Source organism: Rhea americana, unplaced genomic scaffold, assembly GCF_003343005.1.
Source record: "Rhea americana isolate MKP2758 unplaced genomic scaffold, rheAme1 scaffold_100, whole genome shotgun sequence".
Taxonomy (NCBI): domain Eukaryota; kingdom Metazoa; phylum Chordata; class Aves; order Rheiformes; family Rheidae; genus Rhea; species Rhea americana.
In genome coordinates, this window is record NW_028185040.1 from 3,298,835 (window position 1) to 3,317,397 (window position 18,563).

General features: G+C 41.5%; 2 protein-coding genes and 1 non-coding gene across 4 annotated transcripts in view; all 3 read left to right on the top strand.

Moving 5' to 3' along the window:
• The first annotated feature begins 953 nt into the window (after nt 1–953).
• LOC146601544 (5S ribosomal RNA) lies at nt 954–1,072 on the top strand. Its single transcript, XR_014895791.1, has one exon. It is a non-coding gene; the product is annotated as a 5S ribosomal RNA (ribosomal RNA).
• A 441-nt stretch (nt 1,073–1,513) lies between these two features.
• The window catches only part of GLB1 (galactosidase beta 1), a 46,091-nt gene continuing 29,041 nt past the window's right edge, over nt 1,514–18,563 (top strand). Inside the window, exons 1-2 of the mRNA XM_085304311.1 lie at nt 1,514–1,597; nt 13,474–13,643. Of these exons, the coding sequence (XP_085160437.1) occupies nt 1,544–1,597; nt 13,474–13,643 (224 nt within the window). The 5' untranslated portion in view covers nt 1,514–1,543. The remainder of the gene's footprint in view (nt 1,598–13,473; nt 13,644–18,563) is intronic.
• On the top strand, nt 1,579–13,563 carry TMPPE (transmembrane protein with metallophosphoesterase domain). Of its 2 annotated transcripts, none has more exons than XM_085304336.1 (2): nt 1,579–1,597; nt 4,571–9,149. In XM_085304336.1, the coding sequence occupies exon 2, from the start codon at nt 4,660–4,662 to the stop codon at nt 5,977–5,979; it is 1,320 nt and encodes a 439-aa protein (XP_085160462.1). In that variant the 5' UTR covers nt 1,579–1,597; nt 4,571–4,659; the 3' UTR covers nt 5,980–9,149. The 2 variants fall into 2 exon arrangements, with proteins under 2 accessions (XP_085160462.1, XP_085160451.1); XM_085304325.1 differs by lacking the exon at nt 1,579–1,597 and adding an exon at nt 13,474–13,563 and having other exon boundaries at nt 4,589–5,997.

Consider the following 18,563-nt stretch of genomic DNA (forward strand, 5'->3'; position numbering starts at 1 on the left):
GCGGGGCCAGGTCCGGGCCCGGGGCGGGGCCGGGCGGGGAGGGGTGGGGCGCCATGGCCGCCCCTGCCTGAAAGCGCCCGGGCCGCCTCGTGCCCTTAGCTGAGTGGGGTTCGGCCTGGTGCGTCCTCCCGTGTGAGACCGCCTGGGAATACGGGACCAGGAGACGTTTTCTCCCTTTCTGTTTATTTTTCCTGCCTCTGTCGCTTGTTCTGGATTTTTTTTTTGCCTTCCCCACGAAGCCGCAGTGGAAATTGGCCGCGTCTGGGCTGGCCTCCAGCTGCTTGCGTCCCTGCCAGCAGCACACTCTGCTAGYGTGACACAGGCTCAGCCGGAGAGCGGGTGGCCGCACAAACAGGCTGCCCTCTGGGCCTGGCAGCGAGGATGTCAGAGAYGGGGAAAGACAGGATCCCAGCGGGAGCAGGGCAAGGTGTCTGGCCCCTGGCCACCTTCAGAGGCAACCTCACTTGTGAAAGCTGTTAGTGACATTACAGTCCCACCTGTGAGGGTGTGTGCTTATCAGCACCTCCTGTGCTAGGCTGAGAGCTGAGGGACTCCACTTCCACCTCACTGGCGTAGGGAAGGTGGAGGTGTGAGAAGGCAGCAGGACACCTTCCTTCTCTTGCTCTGGGGGAGCCTGATGCTGGAGCATTTTGGTGTTGGGAGGTGCAAACAGGATGAGGCAGGCCGGGAGGGTGCTGCGCGATGGTGGGGAGTGTGGAGGGTTGTGCCGTGCTGAAGTTAGTGAGTACTGAGGGTGTGTGTTGCACAAGGGTGGTAAAGTGGGATTTGTAAGATTGTGGGGAGCCTGTAGAGATGATGCAGGCAGAAGTAGTGGTAYAGGGAGATGTTCTCCCTATTCAGGAAAGGGTGAGAAAGCAGACAGGAAGTGGAAAATTTTGGCCTGGCAGTGTGGCCGTGTAGCCCTTAAAAGGGGAAAAAAGAGCTTCACCACTGCCTACGGCCAAACCACCCTGAAAGCGCCCGATCTCGTCCGATCTCGGAAGCTAAGCAGGGTCGGGCCCGGTTAGTACTTGGATGRGAGACCGCCTGGGAATACCGGGTGTTGTAGGCATAGCTTTTCATTTTTTTTTTTCTTTTTTTTTTGGGGGTGGTGGTGGAGAGGCTCGTTTTAGTGGCTGCTTTACACTTCCCTTTTTTTTTTTTTTTTTTTTTTTTTTTTTTTCCCTCTCCACACTCGTTCAGGGTTTTATGCACTTTTTCCAAAAGCTGGGCAGGAGGAAACCTGCCCGCTAATGCTTCTGCTCCCCTATTCGTGCTGGTCCCCCTTCCAGCTCCAGCACGCTCCGCACCGCCGTTACCAGCTGCCTGCTGCCTCGCTTCCCCCCGTGCTCCGCCCTGGACGCCCGAGAGGGGCTGCGGGGGTCGAGCAGGCCCCACGCCGCGTCGCGCGGAGGCCGTCGGGCGGCGGCACGGGGCGGAGCAGCGCCGGCGGGGCAGTCAGCTGACGCGGCCGTGTCGTGGGACGGCGGGCCGAGGAGCGCCTTGTCCGCCGCTGCTTCCTCCCGCCCCGCTGCCGCCCGTCATGCTGCGGCTCCTGCTCCCGCTGGCCGGCTTGGCGGCGCTCCTTCGGGCCGCGGTGAGTACTCCTTCGCCTCCCCCTAAGCGCTCCTGCCGCCGTGCGGCTCGCGTCTCCCACCGCCGCCCCTTTGCCGGCGGTTGGGAGCGACCGTTGGGAAGGGGGCGGGGGGGGAGGGCCGTAGGGAGCCGCCGCGAGGTCTGAGGGGCGCCGGGGCAGCGGCCTCGGGGCGTCTCCAGCTTGTGCGTCCCCAGAGGAAGGCGACTGCTATCTGCGATGCTTTTTTATTTCTTTTTTTTTTTTTTTTCAGTAACGATTAGCTCTGATTCGTTATTAATTCACTAGTGGTTTATGATTCATGGCTGTTGTTATTTGGGGTGTAGATGCCTGGCTTTCCTACTGCGCCTAGGTGGAAATTGCCAGGCAGAGGTGCGGCTGCGAGAAGAGGTTTGGGGTGGGGAGGACCGAAGCATGGTGCTGGCTGCTTYCTCCCCCCCCAGTGGCTGGGGGTCTCTTAGCCGACTTTTATTTGGGGGAGGAAGTGCTGAGAGCTGCTTCCCTTTACTCAAGGAGAGGTGTTGTGCTTCCTTGCTTGTGGAGGTGACAGATTACCTTGGACGCTTTTTTTTTTTTTTTTTTAGTTTATTTATTTTTGGATAGTTCTGCTGCCCTCATGTGCCAGCTGAAATGGTTCTGCTAGGTGTGCGCTCCTGCCACCGTTTAGACTTTATTTCCCAAAACATTGTATCATTGGGCCTAACCAAGCAACCCGTGGGACGGCAGAAGGGAAACGGAGCTGTAGTTACCTGATACCCGCACTCCATTAGGTGATCATGCGGGAAAACTTGCTGTTTGTGAGGCGCGTGGGAAGAGGGAGATATGCCCTCCCCTTCTGCCTCATTTCAGCATTGCCTAGTTTGTTGCTTCTCTGTTCCTGTACCAGTGTCTGGCCGAAGGCCTGGGGAAATCCTTAATCTTTACAAGTGTTGTGGGAGCCCTGCTTTGGCATTTGGGCTTTATGTTTGAAGCAAACTGTTAGAGTTATTTTGATGCGTATTTTTAACTGAGTGATGCAAGGAGGGTCAAAGCAATGTGAAAAGTATCAGAGATCTGTGAGGGCCATATGTCAAAGGGAATATGTTCTGATCTTGGGGAGAGGTGGGGTTATGACTCAGGTGGTGAATATAACTAATGGAAAACTGATAGTAACTTTAGTAGTATTAGAATGAGAGCACTTGGTGAAACTAATAGATAAGTTAAAAATGGATAAAGTACTTTTTATAAAGCAGATAGTGAATTTCTGGAATTTTCTGCTGCAGGAGGCTGTAGAAGCAGACCATATCAAAAGGTTCAAAAACTGATTAGACAAATTAATAGACACTAGGTTTGTAAATAACATACTAAAAGGATTAGGCAGGGGTATGCCCTCTAACATACCTAATGTAACAGCCCTGGTTACTGCAGGGGTATGTGGACTGCAGAGAGTGACCAGGGTCATGCGGTTTCTTTAAGTAGCACTTCCTATTGCTGCTTTTGGGACAGAATATAAGCYGGYGTTTGGAGAAACCCTGGACCTGACYCAGTAGGGCACTTCTTATGTTCTTGTCTTCCTAGCTTTATTTTCTGTAAAAGCAAGTATGTAAAATAGTACCTTTTTTTCCTTTCTTTTTTTAAAGAATGGTGGTGTAGCAGCTAAGAGAGCTTGAGGARCTGAGACTTTTTCTGTCAACGTGACCATTCTGTGAGAGAGAGAGTCTCACAAAATCCTGGTTTGGTCCTTAAAAATATAGCAGGGATCTGTCTTCACCATGATATTAATGTTTTTAAATTAGYTTAAGAAAGCTACAGTTTACCATTTTGGCCCACCTCAGTTTGTAGGTTTATAAGCTCGAGCTCACTGCATAACCCTGCAAGGCTGCTTTCATGCCCTAGTTCTGTAGTATTTTTGACTGTAATGATTGCTTATTTTTCCTCTAGCTAAGAGTGGACTGAGAGATGGAAAGTGTTTTGAAAGTAAGTACCTACTGCAGTGTGGCTTGAACTAAGGTAGTTGCATCACCTCAAACAAACTTGCTCCCTATTGTAGGTAATGAAAGACCTTCTATGCTTTTTCTTCTTTSATTAAAATAAATTAGCAGAGTTTATTTTAAATAAAAATACACAAACTGTAGCAGAGTAGAAACATTGAACTCTGAGCAAAATACGAAGCAAAACTGAGAATTCTGGTATAATTCAAGCGTAACTGATGTTTGTTTGTTTTGTTTGTTTTTAATCTGGGAGTAGGCATGCATTAGTTTAGTGCTCCTTTCTGAAGAGACTCAATGTGTGATGATGTAATCCATTTTCAACTAATTGAATCCTGATAGACAAGGATGTGCTGAAATAGGTGTCAGGTTTTAGGAACCATACACATGCTAGAAGTAAGCAGCAAAACATAATGTGGRTTTCACTGTTCCTACTAATTTTGAGAACTTGGGGTATTTCTTACAACTCAAGACAAGGGTATCTCCTAATACATCATCTGCAGTTTCTAGGGCTACAGTTGCATCTGGTAGTYACTCTGGTGAGGATTTCGCTACTGTAGTATGTGTTAGTAAAACCTYTTGCGTTCAGTAAGGCTGACATACAGTGATACCTGCTTTTGAGGTGGAGCCAACTGCTTGAGAACAGCAACAGGAAGCACACGCACTGAGTTAACAGGAGAAGCAACTTGKTCACAGAACATGTACAGGGTTTTCAAATACTCTAATGATTGTTTCCAGAAATCATTGTATATGTATATATATAWAAAAAAAAGCTGGGGTGGGGCCCTTCAGGGTGCAGACAGCAAGCTTAGAACTGGGCTGTCAGAATCCAGTGTTTTCAGGTATCTCATTTGCTCTACGTCACTACATCTCTGCTTTTATCATAGTAATTCTGCATGGCCCAGTCTCCTGGGTGGATTGTGCACAATAATAGTTCTTTGGTTGTAGTCTGGGAAAAGGGGGATGTATGTAATATTTTTAAAAGGCTGATACTGGTTCCTGGTTGCAGGCTTTGTTGACCCAAGGCATCCCTTCATAACCACATTATTGCCTACTGGAGACTCCTACAGAACAGAAGGGARCTGTCAGGAAGCAAAGATGATCTCCTTCAAGCAACTGCCCCTTGAAGTGAAGGCTGCAGTGGTTGCAGGAGTGGTTTTCTTCTCCACGATGCTATCACGGAGCTACCTGGCAGAAAAACTGGAGCTTAAGACACGACGTTGGCTTTTCAGATTGCAGATGGCACTATTTGCTAATGCACTCATGTTGATAGGATCTCGCCATGTGTGGAGAAGCACAGTCACCGTGTTCTCCAGGTCGTCGGCTGCTAGCTCCTTCTGTTTCATGCCGTGGAAAATAGCTGTGTTGATGTTTCTAGCCTTGGCACATTCAAGCTTCTTTACGATGCTGTTTCTTGTTGCAGAAGAGCCCTATTTGTTTTCTTTAGCTGCCTACACTTGCCTAGGGGCCTATATCATTCTTATCTTCTTTCTCTTCACTCTAGGCTCTGTAGAGCAGGCTTATAAATTCTTGGCTGGGAGAGGTGCTAAGGCAGGAAGCAGCAGTAAGAGTAGCAGAACAGCAATAAAGCCAGTTCTGGCAGTCATGCTGACCGTTGTGTTGACTGTTGTTGGGCTGTTAAATGCTTCCCAGCCTCCGACTGTGAATTCAGTGGAGGTTCCAGTTCACAAGCTGCCGTCAACAATGAATAATCTGAAAGTGGTATTGCTTTCGGATATCCATCTGGGGCCTACAGTTGGGAAGACGAAGCTTGCCATGATTGTGAGAATGGTTAAGGCCTTGAAACCAGATATCACAGTGATTGTTGGGGACCTGACTGACTCAGAAGTGGATATCATACAACCTGCTGTTGAGCCTCTTAGAGAACTTAATTCCCCTTTAGGGACTTACTTTGTCACAGGAAACCATGAGTACTATACATCGGATGTTGGCAACTGGTTTGAACTGTTGAAATCATTTAACATTCGGCCACTCCACAATGAGAACGTGAAGATTGTTTCACCAAAGAGCACTGATGACTGGTTCTGCCTGGCTGGCGTCGATGATATTGAGGCAGATGTATTACRCTACTCAGGGCATGGCATGGATTTAAAAAAAGCTCTCAGTGATTGTAGCAATGAGCATGCAATAGTGCTGTTAGCTCATCAGCCAGTTGCTGCAAAATGGGCCCTTCAAGAGAGACCAGACATAAATTTAATCCTCTCTGGCCATACTCATGGAGGGCAGATGTTCCCGCTAAATGCTGGGGCTTATTTTCTGAATCCTTTCTTTGTTGGCTTGTACAGAGTTGGGCAGAACACCTTTGTCTATGTCAGCCCAGGGACGATGTACTTTGGCATACCCATGAGGTTGGGCAGCAGGGCTGAAATAACAGAAATAATTCTGCGTTCTCCTTGACTTCTGCCATCTTTGTTGGTCAGTATATTGGCTCTTTTACTTTGGAAGCAAATCATTTTTCAGGGAAGTCAGAGAGATGTGTTAGAGTGGACACATSCAGCAGCTTCTGTTAAGTCTGAGGAGGAAAATATTAACTGTATTAGGCCTATTCAACAAATCAGGGGCACATTGAAATGCTGAAGAAATTTTTTTGAGTTCATTGCTATTGAGGTTCTGCATTTAAAGATAACACTGATGTCATGAGATAATGTCTGTACTGTGCATGTTTAGTAATATCTGTTTCCTGTGGCTAGTTCATGTTCTACTCTCTACCTTATTATATGTAGGCATCTGCCCTTATTAGATGTTAAACAGGTGAAGTTCTGACCACTTGCATTGAAATTACACATGCATGTTTTGCAGAAAACACTACAGAGTGTCTGTTGAGTATGTAAGCTGTAGAAGCCTTATTCTAAAAATGTTAGTGGAAAAGAGCATGTTTTTTTTTTGACTGGGACAGGTATCTCTAGAGCTTCTGTTCCAGTATTTTATCTGTAGCATGCAGTGGGGCTTCCAGTCTGAGTTGTTTACCCATAAAATAAGGTATCAGGTAGCTGTGTTCCACAGTTCTTGAGATTTTTTTTTTCCCCAGCCAAAAACCTGAGAGACTGGTATTAAAGGATGGAAGTAGCTGTGTTTCTGCAGGCCTTTTTCCTAGAGTAACTGGGCACCTAGTAATTACTTAACGAAATTTGCCCTAATAAAAGCATATAAAAAGCAAACCCTTAATAAATAGAAATTCTATTGGTGTCTGAGCATTCAGTACCTCTTCATTACAAGGCACAAAATCCAAAGGTGACATACAGAGCTTCTTTTCTCCACATTCTGTATTTTTTTTTTTTGTGTGTGTGTGTGTGATTCTTCTCTTAGAAGAGTAAGGAGAGACTACTGGAAAATGATGTTCAATATGTTAATACTTGAAATTTTTAATTTCTTTTTTTTTTTTCAAGTAAATGGTGTCCTTTTTAGGAAAACTAAACTTCACAGAATGTAACTTCCCTTAATAGTATTTGCATATCGATATCCTAGTTCTCTGATAAACACACAACAGAACAACTATCACAAGATAATGAGGAACGGGGAATTTCTCTGCCTTTCTTAGAAGGGTCTGACATAAATTAATATAATTCTGGGAAATTTGATGACTTAAAATTAATAAAAACTTTCTTACTTTCCTAACTTTATGCTCTTGTTAGAGAACCAGAATGCAAATTCATGAGCAGATATTATTTAGGCCGAAGAAATTGTTTGCTTTACTTCCTCTTCTACTCCCCCCCCCCTTCCTCCTCAGGGTAGCTATCTGAAATGCCACAAACAAGGTAATCCTGCCCCTGCCTCTGACCCTGGGACATGCATCTGCAGCYGCAGGGCCTCGTGCTCTGCCTTCCTGCCCCCTCCCACTGGTACTGGGGCTTCTCTCAAGTGGAGCTGAGTGGCACAGGGTAAGGATTTAGTGGTTATCCRGGAGCCCAAGGACAGCAAGACCAGAGCTGGGGTGTTCAGTCTTCTCCTGCCTTTTGATGTGATTCTGAACCAGACAACTTCTGTTGTTCAACTTTTGTCATTTTGCTAGGGGGTAGCGGGGAAGGGAGGAGTACCATAGGCTATATAAAAGTGCATTTTCCCTGGAAGTGAAATTTTGAAGTTTCATTTCTTCTGCTGCCTTCAACCTYCCAAGCCTAAATTTCTGCTTACTAAACTATTTTTGTATTCTGCTGGTGTGTAAGAACATCTTCCATTTTTGCTCACAGGAATATTGAGAAATACYGTAAGAGCCTACTAGCAAATATAGTATGCACACTGGAGAGCTGGTCAAAGAGCTGGGGAAGTCAGCCTTCTTTTAGTCTGAAAATTTAACATCTGAGCAGTCCAGCTGTTTACTTGCTGGACTAAGTCATTTCTGTTTCACAGTACCGATAATTTTGTAAACTGTTTTTAATGCTTTTGAAGCAGTATCTGCTTAAGCATCATACAGTTTCCACATGTATTTAGCACTACTCATTGTCTTTGTGGGAGGTCTTTTTGGCTTCTTTTACCATCAATGACTTAGGGATGTCAAATGGGCTTATGTAGGGAGATGCCTGATATCCTGTGGCCTCTCTTTTCATGTCAAAATGCCTGCTGTTAAAAACTGTGTTCCACATCTAGTAGTGCAGAGCGTTCCCTCTAGGCCAGTAGTCCAGGAATTTAATTTTCATTTGTTACACTTCAGGTTATAACTGTGATAAGCAGACTAATTCTTTAGCTAGGTCTTTTTAATCAGGAGGCTTTTGTCAGGACTGGCTGTAGATAGTGCTAATTTTCCAGTGAAGTGGCAATATCAACCCCCCCTCCCCGTTTTTTTATTTCTCTCCTCATTCTGTTCAAATATGAGCAGAAGCCTTGCTAGAAGTGGTCCTCCCCCTGCCCTAACGAATGCACAGGTGGCTTCTGCATTGCTTTATGTGTATGTGTTCCTCCATTAAGCTCTTTGTGTAACCTCTTCGGAGCAAAGGYGGTCATGCAATGATTTCAAAGTTTATTTAGAGTTCTTCCAGTGTAATTGGTTGTTGTTTTAACTCCCCCCAAAGCTAGTTTGCTCAATGATTAGTTACAACTTAAAATGTTTTCTTTTGGGGCCAAAAACATTTCAAAGCCTTTTTTTTGTAAGTATAAATGGGAAAATATCCTATTATCAGCCTTTTTTTTATTGATAGAGGAAATTAACCTTTTCTAAAATCTAAGAAAGCAATCTCTAATTGTCTTTGAAGTCTTTTTCTATACTTGTCCCAGTTATACTTGGATGTGTGTGATCTAGACCTGTGTTTGGTATTCCAGATCAAAGAATTTGCTATGCTGCTTATTTTGTAATTTTTCAGTAATTTTTCAGTAATTTTTTTGTGTGGAATGTATATGCTTTGGAGAACTTAACCAAAATAATATGTATTTCTTCCTACCACAAGGCCAGTTCATTTTTGGGGGGGAGTGTTAAGCACTGTCAGAATAATATCAGTATAGAATAATCACTTGTGAAAGTTTTATTTATTACAGTATATGGTCAGTRGAAGGTGGATTTGAAAGCGCGTTAAGTGTGGTATAACAAATGCTTTAAAAATTGGGATCTAATAAAACTTTATTCACTTGTCAAGAAAGATGCCTCTACTGATCTTTTATTTTGTAACAGTATTTATTGCAGGAGCTCACACAGAACATTTTTAACCCACAAATTCTGTTTATCAGCAAAAGGCTACCTACTGTAAGTCTGGTTAATTTTGTGTAATCTGAAACACTCACTTCTAAGTGAGGCATAGAGGAAAATGAGAAAGGTAAGGCCACTATTAAATTTGCGCAGTGCCTACTATTGGGAAGAAATGCAAGTTAAAGGATAAGGATATGGGGCAGAGAAGAGGAACCACTACCAGGGCAGAGAAAGGATATTACAGAGTCTCTGGGAAGGAGCAGAAAAAAACATGCGTGACTTTGTATTTCTTGATTTCGTTACTTTTGATACAACTTTTGGGTGGAGGAAGAGCTTTGAAGAGGAGAATTTTTGAATGATCTATGKAAGAGATACTACGAATCTTCATAGGTGGAGGGGCTCATGAGGATTTGTATCCACATTTATCTTGGTTTCAAATAAGAGGGAAAAAAAMCAAACAAACAACCCCTCCCCTTCCTGTATGTTTGGAGAACAGGAGATTCTAGCCACTGTTAAATGSCTAATACAGTTAAGTGTTGCCACTGTATGAAAAGTGTTTTCTAAGTTGAAAAAAATACACATTAGTGACTGTTCAGAGCATTAAGGTTGCAAAAACAAGCACTTGGTGTAAGAAAGGACATTCCTCAGTTTTTGCCCTTTTCCATGTGAGTATGCGCTGGACGTATGAGGTGCAACACTAAACCAATGTATCCAAGAGTTTAAATTTCCAGCTGGGCATCAATTTGATATGGTATGAATGAGTTGGCAGGTTAAGCAGTGCACGGTTAAGTTGTTAAATCTGCTTACCAAACTAGTAGACCCACTACCTCATCTTCTAGAGAAATGCAGAGAATTCACTCCTGTGGTGTGCCTCACAATTATGAATATACAGTATTGACAGATGCAGGCATTAATTTGTGATGAGAACTGTTTTGTCTTCGTTGAAAGCCCTAGATTGCGTGGCGTAAATAACGGGCAGAGTCACACACTGACAATAAGGGAGGTCTGTTCACCACAGGCAGTGAATGAGATAAATCTGAGTTCTTATTTTTTTTTAATAGTACTGTATCATTAGATCTATGTACAAGAAAGGTGATTTACAGTTTTATTTGCAGCCTTAAAAGCATTTTTCTTAACTATTAACCTGGTTCGGTGATGATCACTTCCATAACTGATACCTTCTTCTTACTGTTTGAAGAAATTCTTGTTTCTCTGCCAGTGGTATCTGTCCTCAGAGTGGAGCAATGTAAACAGCTGAGTCAATGTTCAACATCTCTCAGCAGCTGTCTGCCGTAAACGAAGCAAGTGTCTCTTCCATAGGCCTCATATGGTTAATCTGAGAGAATTAGAGAGAGGAACAGCAGCAATTTATTTGGACTTTTTTTGTAATTTCCAAAGCTTTTAATAGTTTTATCTGCAAGATAAAATTAAAAACACTATATAAAGCCAAGAAGTCAAGCCAGAATAGATTGCAGACATAATGGTCTCTCCTGGTCAATTTTTTTTTAATAGTAGTATTGTAGAATTGTGTTACTACACCTGGGTCCTGGGTTTCATTTACTYGCAATAGTTCTGAAGCAGTCAGCTCTGTGTTAATGCCAAGACTTGTCACAGTGCCCCAGAGTAGCAAATGCTAGAAGAATGTGAAATGTTTTCTACTTGCTGTTCATAAGGGTGAATGGTTTCCTTATGGGATATACATAGAACGTTCCCATCCTAGTGCAATATCCCCAGGAATCAAGATGTAGGCTATAAATTAAAGATGTGCAAAATGTCACTTTGTCTAAATTGAAAGAAAATTCAACAGATCAGTATGCATGTGTGAATTGTTTGCAATGATAATTTAGTTGAGATTTAACGGGCTGGAATTATTACAACAACGTAATTTCCAAGGGAGGACCCCTACATTTGAGTTACTTTTGTCCCACAGCATTTGGCAATATATTCTTAGCACTCTAAGGCTTTAATTTCATGGAAGCCAGGTACGTGCATGCTTTTGTTTAGTGGAGAGTTATTTCAATTTCTGTGGAGCTATTTTTGTTAAGCATCGTTAAGAATGTGTCTGTGCAACTGGGGCTTAAAAAGCTTCCACTGTGCAGATACTTTGCAGTCTCTTCAGTCTTACAGTTCTTGTTTCTCTGTCAGCTCAGGGCAGTATCTTTTCCTGTGTGTTTTAATATGGCCAGCAGACAAACAGTTGCACTTGTTTGGTGTTGGCGGAGTATTTTAGATAGTTAGGCACTTAAAAGACACATTCTACAACTTGATTTTAGGTTTTCTGTTGAGACCTTGCTTATATCACAGTGGTAACTCACTGCACTTGTCCTTCTTGGAGTTTGTAGTTTTCAACTGTTTGTACAGTGTTAACCTCACTCAGTTGCTCCTTTTACTGATAGTCTAAGGATAGGCATGTTTACTCAGTAATTTCCTTCTGTAGTTTTCTGGGTAGTGTAGTTTGTACTCCATCCAAAGAGCACTTTGTGCTCTTTTACTTTTGGCCCATGACACAGCCTTACAGTGCGCTGGCTCCTTTTGCTGCTGTGTTGGACTGAGAGTATGCTCTTAGTTGGGAGTAGTGATGTTGACCAGAAGTTGCAGTACTTGGAGCTTTATGGTTATATATGCCTGCTGTATTTCACCCTTTCTATTCCTTTTTCTTTACTCTTTCTGTAGTTGTACACACTGCTGTAACTGAATTATTTACCAGTTAACTGGAAGAAGTGGCTTCATGGAAGAGGTTCTTCACAGCTGTGTTGCCTGTTGGTCTCTACTCACCCATGGGCAGAGTTCCCCAGGTGGTAGATGCCTCTGGGGCCACCTGGGGCTATGTGGTGGTGTACATCTGTTTYGTTTCCACCTCTGTCAAGCCTTCTGGCTTGTCTTCTGATGGATGTGTATAACTAACTGATTGACCATTGCTGAGTTACAATTTTGCTGCTTATATTCCTTGAGGTGGTTCTTTTTTTTTTTCTTTTTTTTTCCTGAAGAGATCTTTTTCTTCAATACAGAGCACATTTTACTTAAATTTTACTTTAAGTAAAATGTGCTCTGTATTGAACCTAATAAAACACAAATGCAAAGTCATAAAACATGAAGCCAGTCTTAACCGACAACTGTCTACAGTAGTTTGTGGAGAACAGAATTATAAGGATGATGCAAATATGTGAGAGAGATGTTAAGATGTAAGATGTCAACTTTTTTTAAAATAAAATCTTAAAGGTTCTTTAAAAGCATAGGACCAGGCAATTAAAATATTTTTATATTTTTTCCTTGTTWTTTTAGCAAGTTACTTGACACAAAAGAAGTATTGCTGTTGGTCATAGTTTGAATCTTACTAAAAGTCATAGGCTCATTTGAGGAATGATCCCATATTCCTGGAGTTAAAGTATTTTCCTTATGTTTAGGAAGTGCAGATTCTTATTCCTGATTTTCCTGCTTCTTCTAAGTTCATTAGTTGTAAATGTTTTGGGCAGGCTTAGCTGCAAAAGTATTGAAAGCAGTGCTGGATATTCCTTGCATTTTGAATTATACTCTTGCTTTCATAGATGATACCTTGTTTAGCATTCACMTAAATTTTTGACCAGATGCCTTAGTAAATGTTCTTTTTCTTCCTTCTCACTTTCTCTGYATCTCCAGAAGTGGCCAATCTTTAGTGACTTTCATAAACATATACAATTTCACAGCCTGATCTATCAAATAATCCTTTACTTATTAGAAACTAAGCTTTCAAACCCTGCACATAACAGTGCCCTGGAGCATTTACAGTATGGTATTTGTTCCTTGGAAACACCTGGCTGGCTAGTGCTTCTAGATCTCAGTTTGACATTAAGTTGGAAATAAGGTGGTGTTTCCYGTAAGTTCAGTGAGTTGAAATATTRTGTGCCAAGTGTTGGCATTCACCAAATCACTAGTCTCTCCTATTTAGTTCAGCATCATTTGTGCTGGTGTAAGCAACTGCAAAATGTATCAATGTAGAAAGATACTGCTATATAACTCACTTGCTAAAAATTGAGAACTTAYGTGGCATATTTTGGTATAGTACTGAATCCTGTCCTTGTTGCTTAGCTGGCAAATGTGTTGTGTGTATGCCAAGTCTGTTAGGCTCAGCAGGCTACTTGGAGAGTGGAGAGCCATGCAACACGAGTTATTTTAACTCTGAATCTTCTGTTCTTTCCATTCTAGACATCCCTGGGTTGTTAATTATTGACCATTCTCCATATCTTTCATGGCAGAAGAACCTTATATTTTGTAACTTTTTTTTTTATATATATATGCAGAATATACCCCAGAGAAGTTTTGGGATTGATTATGATTGCAACTGCTTTGTCAAGGATGGGAGACCTTTCCGTTACATCTCGGGTAGCATTCACTACTCACGGATTCCCCGGTATTACTGGAAAGACCGTCTGTTGAAGATGAAGATGGCAGGGCTTGACGCTATTCAAACGTAAGTAACCAGTGACTTTCAAAATTATCTGTAAGCTTGGGAAGCAGTTAAGTGGGATGTTACCATCACTATTTATTAAATAGAAGTTGAAAAAGCTATGCAGAARTGAAGGGTGGTACCGGATGACCTCTATCAGCTTACGCTGGGACAGCTTGACAAKTTATAGCTAACAATCTACTTTTCTGCTGACTGGCAATATCTCTTGCTTTGTAACCTGAAACATGTAGTCAGACGGTGAACTTTGGCAGCTGATAAAGAGACTGATTATGTGCTCTGTCTCTGCCAAGAGCATAGTAATCTCTGGTAAAAAGTCTAAATGGGAGGGGACAGTTACTTCTCAATACAGCATAGGTTTTATCGCCTTGAAAATGTTGACAAGACCTGCAGTAATATTTGAAGCTACTGTACCAGGATTATTTAAATGTAGGGAAATGATGGGGAAGTAGGTGGTGTGTGTGTATGGGTGTGTTTTTTTTTTTAAGTAGCTTTTAATTGTGTGGAGGTGGTATAGGAAAAAGCATGTGGAATTTGTGTGTATCAAACTTTTTTGGACATCTTATCTTTCTACCTGTTCATGTCCTTGCTGCAGTAGGTGAGGCACAGATAAAAGAATGCAGCTTYCTCTGTTATTTTTGACAGAGTTTCCTTTTCAAAGGAAGAAAAGTTGTGGAGAGATGAATTGGTACAGTCTTCTCAAGCAGTGATTGCAGTTACCAAACATGACTACTACTTCTTTAAGTCATTACAGGGCTTAGAGCTTCTCTTTGAAATGGCATCTTCAGCGGACAGATAATCCTGAATCTGAGACAGTTTGTTTAGTGGGATTGTCACAATCTCTGCTTCTGCTCCCTTGGAATTTGTATTTGGTTTGACCTGGATGTCGTAAGGTGGCTTAATACGCTTGGATGCGTTTAATAACGGTTAGTATGTGAAGAAGAGATGGCAGGGAAACGAACAAACAAACAAAGATATTTAGGTTTCTCAGTTTCAGGGTTTGTGTGTGTGTGCGCAGGTTGTCTTAAAACTCTTCACTGTGTTGTGATGGTATAGTGGCTTTTTGTTTGTTTTGTTTTTCTGATGAACCAAGTGAGCACTTTCTACCTTTTACTCACATGAGAACAGAAAGGTTAAGCAACACACTTGCTGAGGAYGGCCAGAAAAAAAGTTGCTGAGAGGTGGTTACGTAGTTAATTTTTGTTGAAGTAAAAGAAATCTCAAACAGATCTGAAAATTACATTTTCTTGATGTCTTTCTTGAAAATCAGTCTGGATCCCAGCACTGTCTCTGTGACTTTCCTATGATTTGTAGTGTCTCACATTTCACTTACATCTCTGATTTGTATGCCTGTATTTTGAGGTGAGGGAAAGGAATGTATCTTTAGTGCCTTCTGATCATTTACATCTTTTTCAAGTGGTCTCCTCCCTGCCGCTTTGAATTTGCCTATTAATTTAATTGCTACAGTACTAGTTTTAGTCAATAGGCATCTTTTGTTTTTTATTCCCCTTATATAACTCTTATTTAATGGCAAAATTGCTGCAGAGGCTTTTTTTTTTCTTTTCCTATTGCTTTCCCCCCCCCCCGCTTTTATAATTCATTGCTTCCTTTTCTTTCTCCTCATGTTATTACTCACTTCCCCCCCCCCTTTCTTTTGCATATTGCTACCTCTTATTCTTATACTTTACTGTTCTGCATTAGTATCCTTCTGCTAACCCAGGAAGGAGTAGAGGTTGTCTTGTGTTGCTGATATTGATTGATCTCTGTTGGTCTTGAGAGGTGAGTTGTTTGTGTTTACGTACAGAAGGGAAGCTAGAGCTAGTGAGTGTTGCCTTAAGGTTCTGTGATTTGAGGCTGCAGCCTTAGGTGTTGCTAGATCAGACTGGATAGACAACAGGTTTTTCCTGAAACTCCTTTTCTCTTTGTAAAGCTACCTGGGATTCTTTAACTCTCTCTTCCACCATTGCTTATCTTTGAATTTCTTCTAATATTGGGATAGATAACTCCTAAACATGTATCTTGTAAGCAGAAGGTACTGCAGTGCCTTGCATTTTCTACAAGAATGAAATACATACATCTTTCTATTTGACACAGTGTTCTCTCTCTAGATGCTAAAAACATTTTATTCCTTTTTTTCAAGTATGCAGATAATTGGGCAGTATTGCTCCGAATTATTGAGATGAAGCAATAATTTTTCATTTTACTCAAAATAAATCTATTTTCTATGCTTTTTGGTAAAGTGGGAATGGGGCTATATTATTGTTTGTTTGTGTTTTTGTTTTCTCTCTCCTCTCCTCTCCTCTCTTCTGCCTAGTCTTTGCTGCGTCAATAAAACTGTTAGCAAGGAACTGARATTCCTGTTGTGTGAAGTTGTTCTGAAATGGCCAACAGCCCCTTCAGGCAGAAAGTGGCTATAGGACTCCCAACATTGGAAGCACTTTCGAAGACTGCCATTTTTGAGGCTTTAGGCTGTTCCCACAAGATGGAAAAGTTTCTCGCTACRGTTTACCATATGGGAGTGGTTCTGGTTCTTCTCAAGGTGCTCCCAGTGGGGCTCCCAGTAGTGGAGGAAACAGGATCCTTCCATTACAGGGTTGTCCTCATGAATTCCTCTTGGTGCGAGCTAATCAGACCTGCTCTCTTCTTACTCTCTGCAGCCTCATTCCCAAAAGACTAGCTGTGCCTTGATGCGTTATTCAGCTAAGAACTGAGTCAGCAGCTGATGYGGGATTCTTGATGTGGGAGAAGTCAGTGTATGTYTGTAGCCGTCTCTAACCTAAACACMTTAAGCAATAAGAGAATATGAGAAAATACGTGACAGGGACCTCAAACTTAGGTTAAAGTTTAAAATATGAACGTAGCAGGTTGAAATTTGATACTGTGCTTACTGTGATGTTCCAAAAGATGAAGGATTATAGCTAGGAACTCCCTTTTCTGCCCATGCAAGTAGCCCTCAGAGGCATCTGGCCATGCAACTGCAGTTGTCTTTGTTTTCAGTTCCTCAGCTCTAGCCTATCAAGTACAAATAAATACTATGAAAAACGTACGTGCAGGACTAAAGTCAGGTTTTTTTGTATGGAAGAGGTAAGTAACCACTAGATGGAGCTAAACATTTACAGAACTAGAGAAGTTAACAGAAGCTCAGCAGAAGAATCAGCAGTTATGTTACATACTCATAGAAAGTTGCAGAAAAAATATTGAGACACCCTTTTGTCCCCATCTCGGACAGTATTAAGCATATTTATACCTTAAGACTTGTTGGTAGGGTGAGTTCCTAAAAATTTTCCAATGAATCTGTATTTTCATCTATAACAGGTTCCAAAGTGCAGTTAGATTAAAATTAGAATGCTTTTCTTATAATAACCTATGCTTTACTTAGCAGCAGTAAATACTTGATTATATATATTGCATACATCTGCATATTACTTGCGTAATATCTATTAACACCATTACCGTACAACTATTTTCTCATTTTATATTTTTGCCTTTGCTTTTTTTCTTTGCAAGAGACAATTACGAAGTGCTAAATCTTGGTTTGATGTCAGCTGATATTACACCGTGATGCTCATTAATTAAGAGCACTGAGCATCCTAACTGTGTTCGCCAGTGGAATTGTAACTGCTCCAAATGTGCAGTAACACAATGTGTGTAACTGCTCCAAAACTGCTCCAAACTGCTCCAATTGTAATCTGCCAAATGTGCTATGTAAAAACTTTGAGTACAGTTAGAGCTGTCGTACAGAAGAGTACCAAAAGCCTCGCTAAGTTGAGAGATGTCACCTTCTTTACTTTTTCCTAATCCTTTCCTGTGAAAGAATGGAATTAGGTTTGTCAAAAAAGATATAAACCTAGATTGTTGTTTTTATCRCCTCACTGTCATTTTTACGTGTTGATTATTCAGTAGCTTTTCTGTCATCTTTCTTGGGTTTGGAGTTTGACTGTTTGGCATGTAATTCTCTGGAATACCCTTTCCCACTTTTTTGTAARAATGACACTATCTGCAGTCATATATATGTATAACTAGATAATAGTTTTGAAAATAATATAGGTATAGGTATTATGGTATCAAAGCAAAATTATTCACAGTTATCACCTGGATAAAGGTAGATCGAAAAGAGAAAGCRAGCACAGAACAGGCATAATATGTCAAAAGCTAGGTGCTACTGTTGCCGCAACTATTACCTCGAACTATTGTATCAATAAAAAGTGATTTAATTTAGAAAGTGAAAAAGTTAGTTGCTATGGTGATGTGCTAATTACAGTAAAATTGGTAACCTTGATATTATTGCCTGTACATGTGCTCTTTCAAGTTTGGGAATAACAAATGCATTTTTTTTTATTTGCTTCATGGTACCCTGTGGTGTTGGTTTYGTTGAGGTAGTTGGTCATTTGTTTTGATCTAAATATTTATCGACTATGGTCTTAAGTGTTAGCCATCAGCCTGCTCCACCAATTGAAATCTGGGCAAAGTAGAGAAAACTAAATTAATGTTGAATGTACCTATGTATGATTCATAAATTCATTAAATGAATGTATACTTTGTTTCCAAAGTACTTCAATAAACTTGTTGTTTTTAGAACAATTACAGCAGGCTGATAAAGAAATGTACTACACAGAGGGAAAGTCTGCATATTGACTTCTGAATGCATGGTTTAAACTCCATCTTGCCACAGAAATTTTAAACTTTATCCTTTTCAAACAGAGCTTGTAGGTTGGGCATTTGTGAGGAAATAATATTTGCAAGTGATTAAAGGTGCTGAAGGATTACCATCGTTTTTTTATGTTCACGTGCATGTATTTCTGAGTGTGGCCATTTCAGTACTGGCTCATGTAAGGGTTCCTGTTTTTCTTGCCTATTGAAAGCAGGGCTTGTTTTTTCGTCTCTGTCTCTCTCTCTCTGTCTCTCTCTCTCTGTCTCTCTCTCTCT